This window comes from Apteryx rowi, unplaced genomic scaffold (assembly GCF_003343035.1).
Source record: "Apteryx rowi isolate R43461 unplaced genomic scaffold, aptRow1 scaffold_158, whole genome shotgun sequence".
NCBI classification, from domain to species: domain Eukaryota; kingdom Metazoa; phylum Chordata; class Aves; order Apterygiformes; family Apterygidae; genus Apteryx; species Apteryx rowi.
The window spans coordinates 1,378,491-1,398,792 of NW_020447841.1; the positions used below are offsets into that span (position 1 = coordinate 1,378,491).

The 20,302-nt window shown below is 40.0% G+C and overlaps 1 protein-coding gene across 1 annotated transcript in view; it reads right to left on the bottom strand.

The window, feature by feature from the left end:
• Positions 1 to 20,169, bottom strand: part of EPAS1 (endothelial PAS domain protein 1) — a 77,389-nt gene extending 57,220 nt beyond the window's left edge. Inside the window, exons 1-2 of the mRNA XM_026059498.1 lie at positions 20,094 to 20,169; positions 19,865 to 19,913 (exon numbers count right to left, since the gene is read on the bottom strand). Of these exons, the coding sequence (XP_025915283.1) occupies positions 19,865 to 19,913; positions 20,094 to 20,169 (125 nt within the window). The remainder of the gene's footprint in view (positions 1 to 19,864; positions 19,914 to 20,093) is intronic.
• Between the last annotated feature and the right edge of the window lie 133 nt (positions 20,170 to 20,302).

Genomic DNA, 20,302 nt, shown 5'->3' on the forward strand with positions numbered 1-20,302 from the left:
GATATATAACGATGAAGATGTCTGCTTAAAAAGTATGTAGGACCACTGAAATCAGAAGGAGGGTTTTTTGGCTGATGATTTGGATAGAGCGAAAGCAAAGTTGATTTGCCCCTTAGGGTAATTTGTGACCCTACTTCTTCAATCTTTTCTATCCTCTTGTGGTACCCTCACCCCCACAAGAAAGCCCTGCAAGGCCAGGCAAAAGGCTGATGTCGCCCAGGGTCCCATTTCCAGCAGCGGACACCTAGAGAAGGACACAGCGACAGAGTGATGCTTCCCCAGAACATTCCCCCAGCTCCACGTGGTCATCTGCAGACTGTCACCTGAGCACACCTAAGCATCAGCAAAGCCATTTGACATTAAATCCTCTGGTAGGCCAGCACGAGGCGCACCGGGACTGAAACCACTCATGAAGGCTTTCTTCACAGCTGATGGTCCTGTGCTACCAGCCTCCCGCGGAACAGGTGAACTGCAGCAGTCGCAGCAGGAGACGCACATGCCGGTGGGAAGGAGTCCCAGAAAGGGCAGAGCCCCTGTGTCGCCCTCTTCCTGCACCTCAGGTGGCATGGGCACCACACATGCCACCGTGGCCCAGGAGACAACCTCGCCAAGTGCAAGGCAGCAACAGAACTAAAAAAGAAGTGTACTTCTCTGCTGCTGTTAAAACTCGTATTGCATACAACTTTTCCTTTGCTTTAAAGATGTTCCTGCTCTTAGTTGTTAAAGGAAACAGATTATTTTTTCTGATTAGGGAAACCTGTGTGCAAAATTTGTGAGATGTCAACAAAAAAGTCCCAGAAAAAACAATGACGTTTCAAAAAGGCCTATTTTTATAATTTGATTCTGGACCTCCTGCATCATTCCCTAATACTTTTAAAGCCACAAACAAGCAGACGAAAACCAATGCACCGTAACTAGCAAGAACATTTACCATTAATTTCTGCTTCATTTGGCAGATCTGAGAGTCAGAGATTTCCAGAGATTTCCAGAGATTTCCAGAGATTTCCAGAGATTTCCAGAGATTTCCAGAGATTTCAGGTATTCTGGTTGAGATTGCACTTCCTCACTATAGCATTCATCATTTTTTAATATTAATTTTACAGTTCCTTCATTTCACTTTTTCAAACCACATCAATTTAAGCTTTCCAACCATATTTAAATAGACAAATGTAGTAATTGCTGCTAATAAGACCTATCCTCTAAACGGTCAAGTATACTCCATTACTACAGTAATAGACAGTAGGACATTACTACAGTCAGACAGTAGGAGAAGCTGTTCCAAAACTCCTGAGGTCCTCAGCTCTTAACAAGACTGGATTTTATGGTATACAATAAAAGTATTATTACACACCTACAACCTTCCTTTATGTGCACAGATCTCTAATTACACCATACAAGTTACAATATTGCATGACACACGGCGTATTTTGCAGTGACATCACCAGTTTGGCTTTATTTGCTGACAGACTGCAGCCTAGAGGCAGGTTTCACAAAAAGAGTATCTAAAAAAAAGTCACAAGTATTTCAGGCTTCCCTCTGCACAACACATATGAAGAGGTTTACAGATGTTGCCTACTTTGTCAGCTGCAGAATGCAGTTCACAAAAAATGCTCTAATACTCTTTGGCGCCATAAAGTATAACCCAATTTCTAATGTTTCCAGCCAGTCTACACTGCCTTTTCCTTAGATAAAACTTATTCTTGCTCCTGTAAAAGTTTAGCCTGAGAAATGGTGAGCAAGATCTTCAGCTCCAGGTACTGACTGGCATGTAGGACTAAAAGCACCCAGTGTAACCAAGCTGCTCCCTTCTCCCTTTATCTGGGAGCACAAGCATCTTGAAAGTGCGTATCTGCCCTAACACATCCTTCAAAGGAGCGTGGTATCTCACAGTACCAAAAGCTGAGTGACGGAGACTACTACCCCTCGCAGATATCTATCGCTCCCCTCCTGCGGCAAGACATGTGTGGCTTGGCGATCACGGTCCTTAACATCAGCCTGCACAGAGCTCGAGACACAGACATGCACTCAGCCACATAAGCAACGCAGGGTGTTCCCCAGCTTCGAATGTAGATTACCGCATACAGCTACATGCTTGTTTACTTGACCAAGATCCATATTTAGACATGTATACAAGTGCACAATCCTGAGCTGTTTATTTGGACAAAACTCCCACTGAATGCAGTGGGCATCTGTCTGGGTATGCAGCTGAGGATTAAACTCTTAAATGTTCTGAAGCAATCATTTTCACATTTCTAAATCATTGAATAAAGAAAAAAGAAAAATAAGAAAAGAAAAGCAGGGACAACATGACTGTGGACTTCTCAGACACTCTGCTAAATTTTGTTTCAGACAGCATTTGTGTATCTCTAACATTGCTGATACATGTTGTAAAGCTCATTTAGAAACAGAGGCTTGTAATTCTTTACTGTGGTTGAGCTAAGCTATTTTGAAGGAGAGTTTCTAAACCCCTTTATTCTGCATGCTGAATAAATTGCCAACTTTATGACTTTATAAACCAAGATTTTTTTTTCTGAAATCTTTTTTAAAAACTGCTCAGATAGCTTACATAGCACAGATAAATACTATTTAAAAGAAACAGATTGTCAAGTCCTAAAATTCACCCCAAACGGCTTCTATTTAGAATGGCAGTCTCTCTTTATTGGCTGCCGACTGTGATCTCTAGCTGTCCTAGCTATGCTCAGTGCAGTACTTTTTGTATTTCTCACCCTCTTCCCCCTAATCTTGGGGCAACCCCACATCACAGTGCAGTTCATGGCTTATCCAGGACTCCAGAAACGTCAGTGAGAAGCTAGCTTGATATAGGCACAAAAAGGAAGTGGCATCTACATCACCCACAAAAAGTGGCCATACAAACCCCATCTATTTGGCATCCGTCCTGCCAGAGTTGTATGGTCAGGCTGTACCACAAACACTGGCTTTGCACCCATCTGCCAAAAATGCACTATATTTATAAAGCCCTCCCAGAAGCGTTGGTATTGATAATACTGTAAAATAGCCTGCTGGATATCAGTAGTATTGCCATGTATTACTTTGACAGCTTTCCAAGTGTTTTATTAGCTGGACTATAATAAAGTAATTAATATTCTGATCCTATGAATACAAGGTCCTCAGCCAATTTTAAATGACCAATTTTTTTTTTCCAGAGAGGCTGCCTCATAACACATTATTAACCTGCAAAAGTGAATTTTCCATTAAATTAATCAGATTAATAGAGAGTGTTGCAAGAACACATGTGTGGGCAGCATGAACAAAGTTCATGTCAAAGTTACTATGACAGCTGGATAACCTGGATTCATGGAAGAGATGATAGTATGAGACAATTTAAACAAAATCTCACCTAACTGTGATGACTAATTCAATTCTAATGCATTCCCTTAAAATGATTTTTCTCTTTACAGCAGATAACATTTAACTGAAAGATCATACAAAATCTGAGAACTGTAACACACAAATCAGTAAAGTCTATTGAGTAAATTCACAGACATACTGAAACAACTAATTTGCGATCTTTACTACTCAGCTTTTTAAAATGCCAGGAATGGGGTTGCCAAAGAACGTGAATAACAGTTTGAAAATTAAGTTTAGAAAAGGGAATTCTAGAAAGTGTCATGTTAAATGAATGTCAGTAACTCATTTTCAAAAAGACAAAGTTCAGTAACAACATGCAGTGTTATACATATGCACACATGTGCAAACATAAATATTAAAAAATTACCAGTGTAAAAGCAGATTTAAGTCACACAAGCTGCTGTGAAATTCACTTCCAAAATAGATATAGAAATAATCCAAGTTAATAAACAGTAAACATTAACAATGCATTTGCTTCAGCAGCAATGCAAAATGAGTGCATATTTTAACAGCAGACAAGTGCAGAAATAATTTATGTGGAAGCATTAAACACTGGTAGAATGAAAAGGCTATTTTCTTGAATACCTAGATTTACTATATTAGTTTAAAAATTAATATTCAAGATACCTGGAACAAGGTAATTCAAGGCAAATACATGGATTTTTGGCTGTGCAACTCCTAGCAACACAGAGAATTTCATGGCACTCTGGAAAAAGCACTCATTCATTAATGCGCTGCCTGAGGTGTTGTCTCCCCCATTTTAATTGCTGCCTACACTCGTTGGAGAACTTAGACCAACGGCAAGGCACAGGGAAAGGCATAGTCCATCCACAGGTTCGTCTCGTGCTTATCTCGTCCCGAGGCTGAGGCTGCTACCTTTACGGCTGTCTGACATGCCCACAGGGGCGCGCGCCTGTCCGGCCCATGCCAGCCCTGGGGCGGCGTTCCTGCGCCCGCCGCCGCCGGACCCGTTCATGTGACCGAGGCAGCTCCCCGGCACGTTTGCAGGACAGGGCTGTCAGAAGTGACCTGTGTAACTGGGCAGTGACCTAGTCCGAGTCGCAGTTATACAAGAAGCAAGGAAATATTATGCAAGACCACAGGAAGCGAGAGGAGACAGTATTCTGGGCAGGCCTGGCAAGAAGTCTGTGTGAACTGCCGCTAACAAGCGCAGCGCGGTGCCTGGCGCCAAAGCCAGCAGAGAACGTTCCCAGCGCTGCAGAGGACGACGCTCCACATGTTTTTGCCAGTGGGCCAGGTTCCAGGACGCCATGTACCTGATGAAACGCAGATAAACCCAGGTCTTATTTTTCACCAAGTCTTCATTTATTTTTAAAATTTTGAGCATATTTTTGTCCAGCGTTTGTTAGAAGTGGCAAATGGTTTGTTTTCATGGCTTTGCTAATAGACCGCTTGTTCTTGAGCTCCCTATAATTTCAACTACAATAAGTGACCTACAAAGAAAGTGTTTGGCAGCAGCCTCATTTTTTCCATGCATCTTGCCCATCTCTACCACAAGACACTCTGCTAATAGGATATGTGAGGATCCTGGATTCCTCTTTTCCTTGGCATTTAGGTATGACCACTGCTAGTAGACTTGGCAGAAAAAAAAAAAGACACCTCACACACAACGATACTATTTTAATACATGCTTCCATATGGAAAGTAATTGGGTTTTTTGCATCTTTAAGAACTACCTCATCCAGGTCTTATTTGAATAAAACATCAATTAAAACCAGCAAATTTTGTTTCAAGAATGGCAGAAGAATTTGCCCTTAACCTGGCAAAGTTCATTGCCCAGCAATGTAGCATGATGTAGGAGAAGTATGCTTTGTTCTAGGAATCGTCTTTAAAACATCAGTGATAAAGTGTTTGAGGTGGAAATCCACTGCGAGATTCACACATGCGCTGCCAAACAAAAAGTGCAGCATGCAAATCGTTACACAACCCAAAACAATTACCAATTGTGACGTGCGTAGACAAAACATTCTCAAGAGAATCTATTTTACATTTGTAATCACCCTAAAAAACAATAGTGCTCTCCTTCCAGCAAATACATAATACAAACAAAAAACAAACAGCAGTACTGCTGAAAAAGGTTCTGAGAAGTATGCTAGATCTGTAGGAGATCTGGATTCCCAACAGCAAGGAAGCTGATTTAAGAAGCTTTCATCACCATCGTTTGTGGGAACAGCAAACGTATGCCACTCTTAACAAGAGATTCCTGTCTTCCCCATGGTTCACACATGAAAAGGTTCCCATAACCTACCACTTTTGCAAAAATAATCAAATGAGCACTGCTGTCACACAGGAAAGTGCAAATGTTACTGGTGACAATGTCTTCATTGTTACACTAGTAGAACAGTTACCAAAATTAATCACAAACCTGCGAAGAAATACCGAACACACACACGACTGGACCTTTCCAACCAAAATAGACCTTTCTACAGCTAGATCCAAAGTTACAGTTGTTCACAAGCTTATTTGTTTCTCCACTTGAAGACAACAACTTGTTTCCAGAATGGAGAACTTCAACAGCACTTCTCAGGTCTTGAACCAGCCATACATGGAAGGTTTTAACATGGCCAGCATAAAATACTTTGCAGTATCAAGTGTTAATATTAATCTTAGGTGCCCAGGAGTTTCTTGTATTTGTTCAAAAAGAGTAAGGTTTAAGCACACTGGAGTGCTTCGAAATGTGCAGAGTAAGGAAAAACATTTTATTTGCACATTTCTACCAAATATCAAGCACAAATACTTCACGATGAGTTTTTTTAAATGCCACAGAAGTTAAACTAGTAAATCATTCTACAAAGACAACAAGTTGTTCAGTCAACAAACAACAGTCCTAACAAAACCTCATTTCTTAAGGCTCTGCATATCCTTGCTGGCCTCTGCTATCTGCAGCATAGTGAGCCGTAGCATGGAGTTGACTGAAGTTTCTCCCAGTGCTGGGGCACCAATGATTTCTTCAGTCATATGATGTCTCTGAGCTCTACAGAGAAATATGCTTGTGCTGCAGCCTTTCCCTTTCCCTGAGGCCTATTCTGTTTCTGAACACCTATTTTCCAGGAGTTTAATAACCTTGAGATCTTTATGGCTCTGTCAGGAATGGAGACAGAGATGCAATGTAACTGGGTAAATCCTGCTTCTTTAAGAAAACAAGCTAAAAGAGGATAGCTCTTCCAATCACTGTCTAACCTTCTAATAAAAATAAACCTTCTTTTAAAATTTATTTTGATGACTGCATTTTCCAGTAGCTTAAAAGTAACATTCATCCAACCAAAATCATTCCCTGGACTTCATGTATGCAATTCATAATCAACTACAAGAAAGCAAAATATACCTACCAGCACAGGCAATAAAACATTTACTTGGGGCGGGGGAAATATTTTGCCTCCAAACAGCTAATATTTCTCTAAGTTGAGGCCTTCTCTTTATTTTCCTTCAGTATAGTCATTTCGTATTCCACAGCTTCACTGTAAGTCCTTTAACAACTCCTGGTATGTGAGCAAGCTAAATACTTTCAAAATACAGTGTATTAAAATAGATTTGCCCCCTAAATATTTTCTCCTTAAAACTTTGTAAATCAGAACTTACTTCCTACACAAAAACAGTTTCTTGCTCTGCTTTACCAAGTGTTAACCATCTTATTTGCTTAACCCACAAGAGGATAGAAGTAGAACCCAAGTGGAATGATCATGAAATTCCCCTTTAAGAGGAATAAAGGTTCACACTTTGTACAGTTCATATCACATTTTCCTCAAATGCATTTTCACAAAGCAGCACCCAGAGAGGAACTGAATCCTACTTCCTGAAGACCTCTACACATATTATTGGATTCAAAAGACTTTGGAAGTGGAGTTTTTTTCCTACAAAACAGAGCAGCCTGCAACTAGAGTGCTCAATCTGTTAAGTAAGGCACAAATAAAAAATAAGAAGCCCAATAACTGCATCATACATCCCAGTGTACAAACGACTGCTAGGTTCATTCCACAGCTGCAGCTTACTCAAAACACAATATAACGTGGTTGTTCCCCGTTTCAGACTACTGAAATCATTTTATGCTTGCACTGTATTCATTACAGTGACTCTCTCCAAAGATACACTTTATAATGACTTCATGCTGGCATGATTTGTTCTTAAAGCTTTTAACATGTCAAGACTCCTGACACTTTCTCTGGTAGCGCTGTCTTTAGGTGGACCCCTACTCCACATTAGCCACCATGACACCTGAAGTCTTTACTGTGATCTGCAATCCAGCCTTTGCTCCCTGCAGCTCTCTACTCATTTTATTTCCAAGGTTTGAAGAGCACCAAAAAGTAACTACTTTTAGAATAAGCACCATTTGCTGTCATCCTCCCCCTTTAAAAAGGGATCAGAAAGTAAAAATACTGGTCACTGCAGTTCATTGCTTCATGTTTGCCCTCTGAGAAGCTGGAATTTTATTACACTCTGTTTATGATGGGGTTTAGGGTTGCGGGGGGGGGGGAGGGGGTTGACTGTTTTAAGATTTGGCAGGCAAAGGGATAGGAGTGGTGCTATACAGATAACATGACTGGTTGTATTATCTTCTTCAATGCCTGCTTATACAGTATGCAAAGTTGCCAATAAAAGCCTGTATAAAAAGTTATGTTTTTCTCACTGTATTTTCTTTAAACCAAAGAATGTGCCTACTCCCTCTTCAGGCCTGCTCTGTCACTCGTACGCAGGAAAAGCCGTAATGTGAAAGAAGACTCACCGGCTTCCATCTATATGAAGGAGCTTGTGTAGGCCAAACCCTCAGGTCTACTTGAAAACCATTTCACATTAACCCTGTAATCCAGTACTGCTTTCCTTTGCTACAGCTCTCAGTTCAAAGACTGTGAGACCAAACGACTGCCATTTAAAACTCTACTGAGCTTTCCATCTCCAGCAAATACTGGTGCAACGGTCAAATCCTTTTTGGTCCGGCAGCACTTTTGGGCTGTTCGCCTGCCTGCTTCGTGACAAAACATTAGAGAATAAGGGAGTTGACCATCTCTCAGACATGTTCAGGGCCTCACAGTCCCCTGCCACACAGCCCCTAAATTGCTCAGGGCATCCAAATTGCACCTTGATCTTGTATGGCAGGAGGGCCAAATTCAAAGGTAACACAAATGAAGGTTTAAGTCCCATGTCAGCATGTGGGTGTAACCTACACAGTGAGGGGTCATATGGAATGGCGGCATAAGGAAAGCAATTAGTCAGGCAATAGGAGAAGAGTGTGAGATAACCTAACTTCTGCCATCTGACCACCTCCTGTTTAATTATTTTTAAGCTAGGTTTGTAACATAAGGTTCTTGCCAAGATTGGTACAGCATTGTATTAGGTATAGAAACAGAAAGTTCCCACTTTAAAAAGTTTACAGTCTAAACAAATAAGACACACAAAGGGTGGAAGGAAGGATGTGCTACCATCCCAACTTTCCAGACTGGGGAGTGAGGATTAATGACGGAGATCAGCCACCTCGGCCACGGGTACGTTATCAACCCGGCAACCTCCCCCAGGCCCCGAGCAAGCAAAGAGCCCGGCTGGCCCAAGGCAGTGCCTTCAGAGAGGCTGCGGGGAGGCGGCAGAGCGACGCCGGCTGCATGGGCGAGACCCGCTTGTGGGAGCTGCTGCTCAGGAACCAGAGGTGATTTCAGCAGCCACTTCCACCGAGAAGAGAGACCACAGAACAAGCTCAAAAGACAGAATCCAGAAAAAAATCATTTTTTTCAGCTTAGCTATGCTTAGTGCTATGCTCTGACCTAGGTCCCCATTTCAAATAGGCTTTGCTCGGGCCAGCTGTGTGGTTAACAAACAAAAGTGGGGTTGGGGGGGGTTGTTTTTCTTAAATGGGAAATAATGGGTGTTTCGAAACACCAGCATTAAGTTTCCTTCAAGATCTCTGCCCTTGCTTCTATTCCACTTTCAAGTTAGCACATGCCTAAGCAAGCAGGATAGTCCCTTTTGTGAATCATTTGGAACACATATACAGCTTTACTATTAGGTAAAAGCCAGTAGTACTGTTAAGACAGTTTGAGCATGGAAAGGATGTTCTCATGAAAACATCCATCTGAATAGTAATGGTAATAACACATCCTTCAAATCACTTTCAGGGGAAAAAACAAGAACTGAAGTTATTAACAGCAGCTGATAATCTTACAGCTTTAGTACATAAACAGGCCATCTGCAGCTCAAAGCTACCAGAAAGACGTTCCATTAGTCAAACTGGAAATGTTCACCCAAACCACTAATTTAAAAGTGCAGAGTTAAGCTGTTGAAAACAATAAAAGGGGTCAACTCCCCCAACAAACACCTATGTTTTCTTAAAATTTTAAGTAACGCTATTTTGTTAAGACCAGACATTTTCTTCTTGTCCAGGTGGGCAATAAGGCAAGGGAAGAATGGGTTTCCTCCCCTGCAAGTGACCATCACCCATCTCGCACGGAAAAGCTGGCAAATTTGCAGCCTCTACATTCTCCCGTGTGCTAGATGACTTCTAGTATGCTTAAAGGAGGATGGGAGGTGTAGCCCACTGAAAACAGGGATACACTGGGAGAAGTAGTGAAGTCCCAGGAGTGACACTTGGTGATGGGTTTTCCCTTGCAACAGAGGTTCCCTTGAAAGAAGGGCTGGGGAAACCCAGGGGCAGCTCGAGCCAGCAAAGCGAAGCCCCCCTGCTCCTACCGGGGGGGGGGGGGGCCTCCCAACCAGGCAACTGCAATGTGCGGGTCGCTCCCACCAGCTCCTTCCCTTGATGGCAAGTGGGACAACCACAGCTGCCCAGAAGCATAGGCCCGCAAAAACCCTACAGGGAAAGTATCAGTCGTGTTTCCACCAATTTCCAATCTTGTGTCACTGGTTCCAGGATGCACACAGGAGGCAACCTAGACCTTGGTAAAAATCCAGGAGCTGAGTACACCATAGCTATAGTTGGTCACTGAATTTGTATTCAAGAGAAATACTACCTAAAATCTCATGGCGTAATAAAACCACCTAATGCTGAAAGTCTTCTCACATTTATACGTATGATATTGCTCTTCCAAGAATCACTTAAAAAGCATTTTCATTCTAAGCATACTTCATACGACCAGCTTCAGATCAATACTCTCCATAATTACCTAAGAGTCTGAAAAAGATCGTCACTGATATCAGTTGACAAGTATACTACTCTGTGATAATAGCGTATAAAAATCTAACCAGGCACAATGCCACATACAATCACCGAAGATCTTTTGGCATTTGCAACTAGTTTAAGATACAAATTCCACAACAGTTAAAGTTTGGCACATCAGTACGAACTTTCACCATTTAAAAAAATGTAAAAATACAGACAGGTTTTTGTTAGTGCTTGTAAACGTGACGGAGATCTTTGAGGTATTGTGACAACAAGCACCCAATAACACCAAGAATTTACTCACGCAGAGGGTAAGACAATTGTGAATGGACAGGGCTGGAAGACCAACAACAGCCACTAGAATAGCCCAACAACAATGGCTGAATAGGGGTGCTTTGTAGTTTATCATACCAACTAAGCGCGAATGATCGCAGTGATACTGAAAGTTTAAGTACCTTTTTATGACATTAAATACCTTAGATATGCTAATGGATGAAACAAGATACAAGGTGTGTTCTTTAAGCATGATGCCACTACATTTACAGAAACTCCTTCATAACTAAAATACAACTTCATACTTCCTTAAGCTATCTAAGCAGATACTTGTTTCACAAATATGCAAATATATTTTAAAGGAAAAATATTATAGAACTCTTGAATACCACTAGACTGACTAGCACCAAAATTTTCAGTTCTTGATGGCTTTTTTCCATCGTTAACATTTTCCATTGTTAACACTTTAAAAAGTCAGTAAGGCCTCTGACGCTACAAATTAGCAACAGCTTTCCCTTTCAAGAAATAAAGGGCATTAGTGCACATTTTTAGATCTCATGCAACTAGTGTAGGACATTGTATTGGCTACCTAAAGTAATTCAGCAAATCACGTTTTGTACGTAAAAAAAAATTGTATATTAAGGGACTCAGAACATGACTACCTAAATAAAATGCATGTACTAGGCCACAGGTGAATATCACCTGGAATCAGTTTATTTCAAGATATTATTATACCCATTTCTAAAAGCAATAGCTTTCCTGGGAAAGGCAAACATTTCTATCTCTCACTGTAGGTAGGTAGGTTTTCAGGAATGTGGCTCTAAAATTATCAGTCCTTTGAGAACAACCAAGTCAGAAATTCTGCAGCCTGCTTTTTTTCAGCTCTACCACATTTTGAATTTCTTGTTCATAATATCAGAAGCTGATAGTGCATATGGAGGGGTTTCCTTTAATGCTATGTGTTCGATTATATTAATATTTCAACAAAGCTGTTCACATATTTCAAAGCTAGAGAAGACCTTTGTCATCAACTAGTCAGACTTCCTGTCTAACTCAAACCAAGAAGACTAAACATTTTCGTCACTCAGTAACTCGTGGGAGCAATTGCAGTTTTTGAAAGACTGTTTTGAGTTCAAGGCCTCAAGTGATGAAGGCTCCATTAGTGGTGTTGAATAAATACTTGATATTCTGGGTTAGTTGATAAACTTAAAAAGTGTCTTCCTGAAAGGAAGACAGGAACTTGATTCAGGTCAAGCTACCAAAACAGACTCATCCATGTGTCATGGCTTTCTGCAGAACAAAGAAAATCTGAAAAAAATTTGAGTCAAACACAAAGGAAAGCCTTTAATTCAGATTACTTAAGTCTCATTCAAAAGAAATTTAAAATGTCAAATTTTAGATGAACAATGTAGTGCAATATAGAAATTCATTAATTTTAATAAAAATAAAGTCAAATCAAAGTTTTTTCAGCACTGTCCAAATGTTTTGACATTTTCTCAATCCCATCCCTTCATTTTAGGCTAGTACTAGCTCTGTTTTTTCCTGTGTTCTGGAAAATTATTTTCCAAGAATATATTTTTCCAGAAAATATTCTTTAAAAAAAGTGCCCAGCTCCACCAATTATATCTCTAGGCAAGCTCTTCCAATGTTTAATAACTTAACGTTAAAAATGTGCACCTTATATCTCACCTTCATTTGCCTAACTCTAACCAAATGTGTTTTGATAGATAATGAGTATTACCTTTTATTAGATAATGAGTAACAAATATTTACAATAGATTAAGTTCATGTTTCAGTAGTTTCAGCTAGAGTTTCTAAATGATTCTGGTAATCTTATTACACATATACCTTCGGACTGCTTGCTATCAAGTACCATAAGTTACACCTTCATGATTCATCCATTAGGAGAGTTGCTCAGCTTACAAACACCTCCCCATACCCATTCTTATTTTAACCTCTGCTTGGATAATACAATTTCCTGAAACAAAGAGAGCGGGTCAGATTGTTCAGACTCTAGTTCTCAAATGTTCTTTGTGAAGTTGGTTGAATATGTGGAGTAATTCCTATGCAAATACAAAGGGATGCTGCAGTGGTTCAGCCCTCTGTTCTGCAGGGGCTGCACAGCAGGAGAAAAAGCAACACGGAGCACAAGTGATTTTTGAAAACTTTTACTGAGGCAAACAACAGTATACTGTAGCACTCAGGACTCATGGCTTTTCTGAAGAAAAAAAATGGTAAGACCCTCTAGCTTTACACCTAGGATGCACATGCCCCTCAACAGCCACAAGCTCGTGGTCACACCACCACAAGAGCGCCCAACACAACGTCTTTCTTGACTCCCAAGAAAATTAACATAAGTTGCACGCTAGCCCAGATTTATAAGAAATATTGTCCTCCCACCATCTACTTCATAAATATATCCTTTATTTTATGGACCTGAAGTGCAGAAGCAGGTACTGGCAGAGGAATCACAATCCCATTAAATTCACCTTTATTTTGTCACATTTGCAACTGTAAAATGAGGACTGCATTTGCGTAGCAAATGCTGCCCTAATCACCTTTACACATAGTTGGAAAAAAAAATAGTTGAGAAGACATGTTATTTGCTCCTAGTTATCACACTATCACAATGGGTTATTAAGTCTTGAGCTTACCAATGATTTTGTACAATAAAATATAGTAATAAAAAAAAACCCAAAACAGCAATATGCCATGAGTTGTCACAGCCCTGTTGTTCTCTACCTAATGATTTTATTTTACAGTCTGTCTGCATTGCAGGCCTAGGTTTTTAATTCATGCAGGTCAGAGTTGAGATTTAGAGCCAGGCATCAAGAAGCGTAGGAGGGTAAGGCATGGACAATACATGTTTTTAGAGATGTGTTTACTTTGCCTATGTTTTGTTGGAAACACCAATAAACTATTGAGATCTTTTTGCAAAACAGTCAGTTTGGTTTTACATATATTCCACAAATATTTGAGATGAAAATGTAAGGTACTAAAAGTTCCTCTGCTTGTAATTAGATCACTATATGAATACATACACAGTAGAATGAAGCAGCATTTTTAACTCAGCCAGTGGGGAAAAGCGGGGGGGGGGGAGTTTTTACAACACATTTTTATTAGGAATGAATGAGAAAAATGCTAAGGAACTCTATTCTTGTCCTATTTTTGTCATCCTTGAAAAAACAAAATAAGAAAGCCTTTTTGCTTCTGCCCAGATGCACCAAATTTGCTAAGAAAGCTGCAATAAGCCAGTATTAATTGCTCACCCACAGGCAAAAATAAAGCATTTGTAAAGTTTTTGAATTTCTTCGACAATCTTTCTGGAGGCAACACCCTAAACATTCCCCTAATCAAAGCAAACTGCTGATTCCACATATTCATACACAGAGGAAGGGTCAAGACCAGGGCACCTTTTTGATGGAAGATCAGACATGAAAATTCAACTAAAGCAACTTTGCTTCTTGTCTGGCAAAACATGTGATGAGTTTCTATAGAAGGGAATATTGAATATTTGCTGGGTCATGCAATACAGTGCACAGAGGAACAGAATTGGTACTTTATCCTACTCCAAACTCTTTATAATAACAGACAAGCAAATTAAATTACAAGTCTAACTGTTTTAAAAAACTAAATGTGCTCATTTAATCCAAATTTATTATGGATAGATTTTGTTACAGTTAAATTTTCTAGACCTAAATAAAGTCACAGAAGAAAGAGTACCAAAATCATAATTAGATTTGATTAGCTTTAGCTCAAAAAGTTAAAAGCATAATTAAATGAGAGTTGCTTTGGAACATTAGTTATTTATAAGCCAGTTGGCCTACTGTACTTCATTGAATTGCTTTCCAAATGCAGAGTAAAATACAATTTCCCATTTTACCTACTTCAGAAAGAGTCCCCATGAAAAGTGGCCTTGTAAATCCAAGAAAGCAGTTACTATTTTTATATAAGCAGTCAAGATTTTACCATCACCAGCTAACTAAATACTTTATTACATTGCTTTTAAATAAATGGAGTACAAGATTGATAAATAAGAAAAAAATTACAGGTTATTACAGGTGTGTAATAACCACACTTGTTGGTTTGCCTAGTTTAGGAGAAGGGTTCTGTCTACATTGTGACAGCTACTAGAAATAAAATTATTTATAACTACTAGAATATACACAGCACTATCAATATTTCAGTAATTAAAAGAATAGCTTGATCATTGCATTTCACAAATAGATTCAGAGGAATAAAAATATCCCATATATCCAGATTATTTTTAAATATAACCTGCTCTTTTATTGTTCATTTATCTATCACTATGTTTATCAAATTTTCAAAGAATTATGCATTTGAAATTAAAGTGCATGTTTTCTTCTCCTTCCTCAATTACATATTTTAAAGACAGAAGTAATAATGGATTTCCTTTAATAGATCCCATTACAGTAAGTTTAACTAGTGCATTTGGAAAAAAAATACACTGAAATTCAGTGCAGTTTCACAATACCAACTGTAATTCTTTATACTAGGGCCTCTTCATTTTTTGCAAATCAGTTCACTGCCCTAGGTAAGAAAAATTCCAATTTCACTTTATTCTTGTCCTATTGCTATTACCACATGGCCTCCACAGGCTATCTCACATGCATAACTGCCTCCATGAAAATAAATAATTTTTGAAATTCAGAATGATTGATTTAAGTCTTTTCTCTGCATATTCACAAAGCTCTTACAGATGTAAAGCAAATTTCTGGAGAATGAAATTTTATATTTGTCTGAAGACAGGTCAAATTTTGGAAAAAAATGAAAAACGTAAACATTTCTGTCCCCTCCACACCTCACAGCAGCTCCTGCTGGGAACCTGAAGACTAGAATACTTAATTTTTGTGAATCCATCATAATCAGATATTATAGAAGGGCAGAGAGATCCAGTATTAATACTTATGATGGGCCTCCTAAATTAGCAGCATGATCCCAAAACTTCTATTAGCAAAATAACTCCAACATGTAAGACATTCCCAACCATCCAAACAGGATAAACATCACAGAAGACTACTAACATCAGAAGAGGAAGTTTAAAAAAAAAAAAAAGACAAAGAAATGTGCCATATTCTGGGAGAGGTGTCAGATCTTTAACTTGCTCTTGGCACAAGTGCTAGCCATGAACAGAACCAGCGCTTGCAACATCCGTGCAGTCACCAGAAGGTCAGGCAATTTTCGGAGGACTGTGTGCTTCCAGAAGTGCTCCCGTGCCACCCCGTTCTCATGGCCAATGCCACGCAGCCCTCCTGCCGCCCAGAGGCTGCAGCTCTGCGCAAGGGGAGCGCGCAGCTGCTGGGCAGCTGCAGCCAGGCTTCTCCAAGCAGGCCAGGGTGCGAAGCGGTAGCTCAGGCCAACCTCTGTTACATGCCATTGCGGGCGAAGGGGGACGTGCACGCGTGTAGCTGCTCCTCATTTCACAGGCCTTTGGGCCACCCTTTGGTAGATGAACCCTTTCCACATTTGTAGAAGTACAGAAAGGATGTTGAATGCAGAAACCAGAAGAGACAAAGTAAAATTTAGCACTCGGGACTTCTCTGCGCATCAGCAGTGTCACCGCCAGCAAGGCTATCTTCAATAGTCTTCAATAAAATATTCTCAGAGATCTGCAATTTTCGTAACAAGCTCATAATGACAAGCTCTGGCTCAGGTGCTTATTACACCTCCCTCACCCTCCTCCCAAAATAAGCAAACTAAAAATCACTGAGTTTTAAACTAGAAGGAGAAATGGAGCATGCTGGGTTCCTCACACCCAGTGACTGACCTACGGACAGCACCTCCACCAGGTACAAACTGTCACAGCTGCCCAAATTGTCCCACAGGTATAGAAACCGCCTGGGTCATAAGAGACAGCTTATTGGTCTCATCCAGACCCAGTGGCAGAAGTTCAGTCACTCCACAGTCAAACTGACGAGCAGGAGTGGCCAGAGTCGTTCAAGGCAACCTGATGCTATGAAGCACTTGCGTTTTTGGTGCTGAAACGTGAGTCCAAGCTTCTTAATGTCAACATGTGCTAAACAGCTCATTTCAACATATTGTTCACAATGAATTCAGGAGATTAAGTTTCCTTTGGATAACTCCAATAAGAAAAACTGTGAGGGAAGATTTTAACATAGATAGAAGGAGGAGAAAATTAAATATATAGGCTATGCGCAGGGGGAACGTCGAACAACAGATCTCTACAGATTTTATGATGAAGTCAAATAATCTGTGCAGCAGTTTGCCAAGGAAAGCGCCCAAAGCTCCATCATCTGAAATATATAAGGTGAGGTTTAAAAGAATATAAGGGACAACCTACACTGGCAAATAGATGGACAAAACCATCTATCAATCATCATTTCGGAATAGCAGATTACAGGTAGTACAACTTACAATAATGACATACCTTAAAATAAAAACTGAGGCACAGAAGCTGTATGTTTCCTGAAAGACGCAGTTTAACACCTTGCCGCATCCAAACGCGCAGCCTTCCTGGCATCCAACGCATGCATTAGGAGGCGGTGGACTACCTGCGCTCTCGACAGCTGGGCTGTCAGGACCGTTTCCTCACCCGGAGGAGGAACTGCCAAGGGTGACCTCAGCTTGGCAGAGTTGCTCTCTTGAGCTAAAGGTCAATGGAAATTGAGGCACAAAGTGTCTCATTACAGGGTCTCAGCAACAAATATGATCAAACATAATTGAAAGTAATTGAATGCAGTCAGTTATCTAGTCAGTAACTGGGAATAATATTTTGGTATTCCAGTTGCTTGCTATCTGGACCAGAAGAAGTTAAACAGATCTAGATAATGTGACATCCCTAGGGTCACAAAACAGCTATCCAAAACAGTGATCTACTGGATAATTATACAGGGACCACTGTTACATATGCTCCCTAAGCCACAAAATTGGGAGGGAGAATGGGATTGCGGGGGGGGAAGGTGTTCATATTACTATTTAAAACAGAACAAAGACAGAAAAGCCCCACCAATGCAATTAAAAGGCAAAGCCAACCAATGTATCCTACTCAGTGGCACCTGATTTGTCCTGGGAGTGATTTCAAACCTTTCTCAAACACACACTGTTTTCAGTCCAGAACAGTCCATTTAACAGACCACACACTCCCAGCAAAACAACGCCCCTCAAATAAAATTCACAAAACCATGACTATTTACGATGACTAAATAACTAAAAAGTACACCAAGACACTCTAAAAGACTGTCCTAACTAGAGTGAGACCTATCTACCAATTGTCACTGTACTGTACAAAGAACATAAATACAGAATTTTTTCCTCAGCTTTTATTTTGCCAAAATGTGCTTTAAACTTTCTCTCCTTCTTTTCCCAGTTTCTAATTAATAGCATTCTGAGAAATATCAGACCTTGTATTTAAGATGATATAAATATAACAAGATTTCGGTTGATTAAGTTAAAATAATAATCATATTAATCTCCACTCAGCATCTTAGACTAGTTTTTCATGTGACAAATACATAGGACAGCCTATTAAAAAGTGCTCCAACATTTGTTCCAAAGAAAACACTTGCTCCTTTCCCATTTGGACCAAATGAAAACCTGAGGATGCTCTTCAACTTAAATGGACTATTAAAAAGAATCAAAGATTATCTTTCATAGAGCATCTGTTTAACAGTAAAAGAACTGCTCCTCTAAGCATATGTTCCAGGGTTGCCTGCAAACCTTGTAAAGCAGATTAGCCCCACCACCTTTTCTCCCTGAAATTGATTTATAAATGCTATTAGCAAGTCAGGTTAGAGTTCCCAGCTGTATATCTGGATAGAAATCAAGCAAATAATACAACAACTGTTGAACTCGAGGCAGTAAGTCTGTTCTGTAATAGTACTGGGAAATAAAACATATCTTACTTCAGTAGGCTACACAGAGTACTCCTGCAGCAATGCGCATACACACATAGACAGGGAGGCACAAGTATGCTATCACTCCTCATCTGATAGTCTCCCAGCTCCTGCAAACATTAATTTACACAACAAACCCCTGAGGCAGATAACAATTATTAGCCTACTTCTAAGAGAGCCAGAAAATTGTCACTGGAATGTCACAATACTTACTAAAATCAGTGATAGAGCCAGGATTAGAATTCAGACCCGCAATGTTTCAGTTCTGTGAAGTTTCTATATTGTATTTAAAGAAAATTCTTACAAAGGACTTTAGTATCATATACTGCAAGATTAGACAGTGTTCATTCTCTTATAATAATTGAAAATAAGAAGTTAAGACTGAAGAGATTAAGAGTTTCTCATTAAAAGAGGCGATACTTTGAATGCATTGAGCAATATATTTTCAAGACATACATTATTTCATTCTAATTCCTATAAACTAAACTACCATAAAACATTTTATAAGTACATCTTACTGTACAATGTTTTACTCCCTTCTTCAACAAAAGAGGATGCATAATGTATCACTATTTTATGCCCTACACAGAAGAATAACACCTAGAACAAAATACACTGGAGGTAAATTTTAGCCTAAATACATTAATGTTTGATAAACTGAGACTAGCTATATAAAAATTGTATGGGATGTACTACAATATCTTCCCTATTATGTGGTGAGAGGATGACTCAATAAAAAGGAGCTATTCTACAAACCAAAACAAAGTTTTCAAGGTATAGTGCATCATCAACTGGTAAGTACGCATGACAAATAACAAGATAAAATTCTTACTCCATAAAACACATTTTTTATGAACATAATCTAAAATCAGAACAGGGAAGCAACCTGAGCCAATAATAAAAACAGCCTTATAACTGTCGTTTGTATAAAACAGACAGAATAGGCTGTTATAAGACTTAATGGACCTTTATTCAGTTGCTTAGTCTTTACTCATGTAAGCTCCCTCACCCAGCCACAGGAATTGTTTACAGCCTTGGAGCCATGACTTGATGCTTCTTTTCTTTATCTCCACCTGTAACCACTATGCTAAGGATCACTGAAGTTTTATTTGACATTTAACCTCAAGGATATACTCTTTGATGCAGCTACAAAACTCAATTTATTAATTTGCTTCTCTTCCCTTTGGAAAATTCATTACAGCAATACGGAAATGCCTCTCTTTACCTGCTCCTCAAAAAGCAGTAACTGGCAAAACGTAACGCTTCATGCGGCGCTAAGGGCACTCACTCCTCGAGCTCAGCCCGAAACGGAGTCACCGACAGCCGAGGACCTTCACGAACCGCAGGAGACTCTGCTTTCTAGTCAAGCTCCCCACATTACGTGGCCACCTTCTTAGGCCGTAGCGAGGCGACGTTGAAATTTATTAGTCTCAGACGATTAATAAACTGTTTACATAACACGTCAATTACACCTGGGCCCTCTGAATTACGAAACGCGCTTTGCCGCGGCTGCCTCTTTTCAAACGCCATCCTCACCCCAGAGATCAAATAGCTTCCCAGGAGCCGGGTCCCTGCTGAGAGCAGGCTGCCAAACCCTGCCGCCGGCGGCACCCGCCAGCCCCGCGCAGGACGCGCCCCCGGTGCGCCGCGGCCCGCGGAGCCG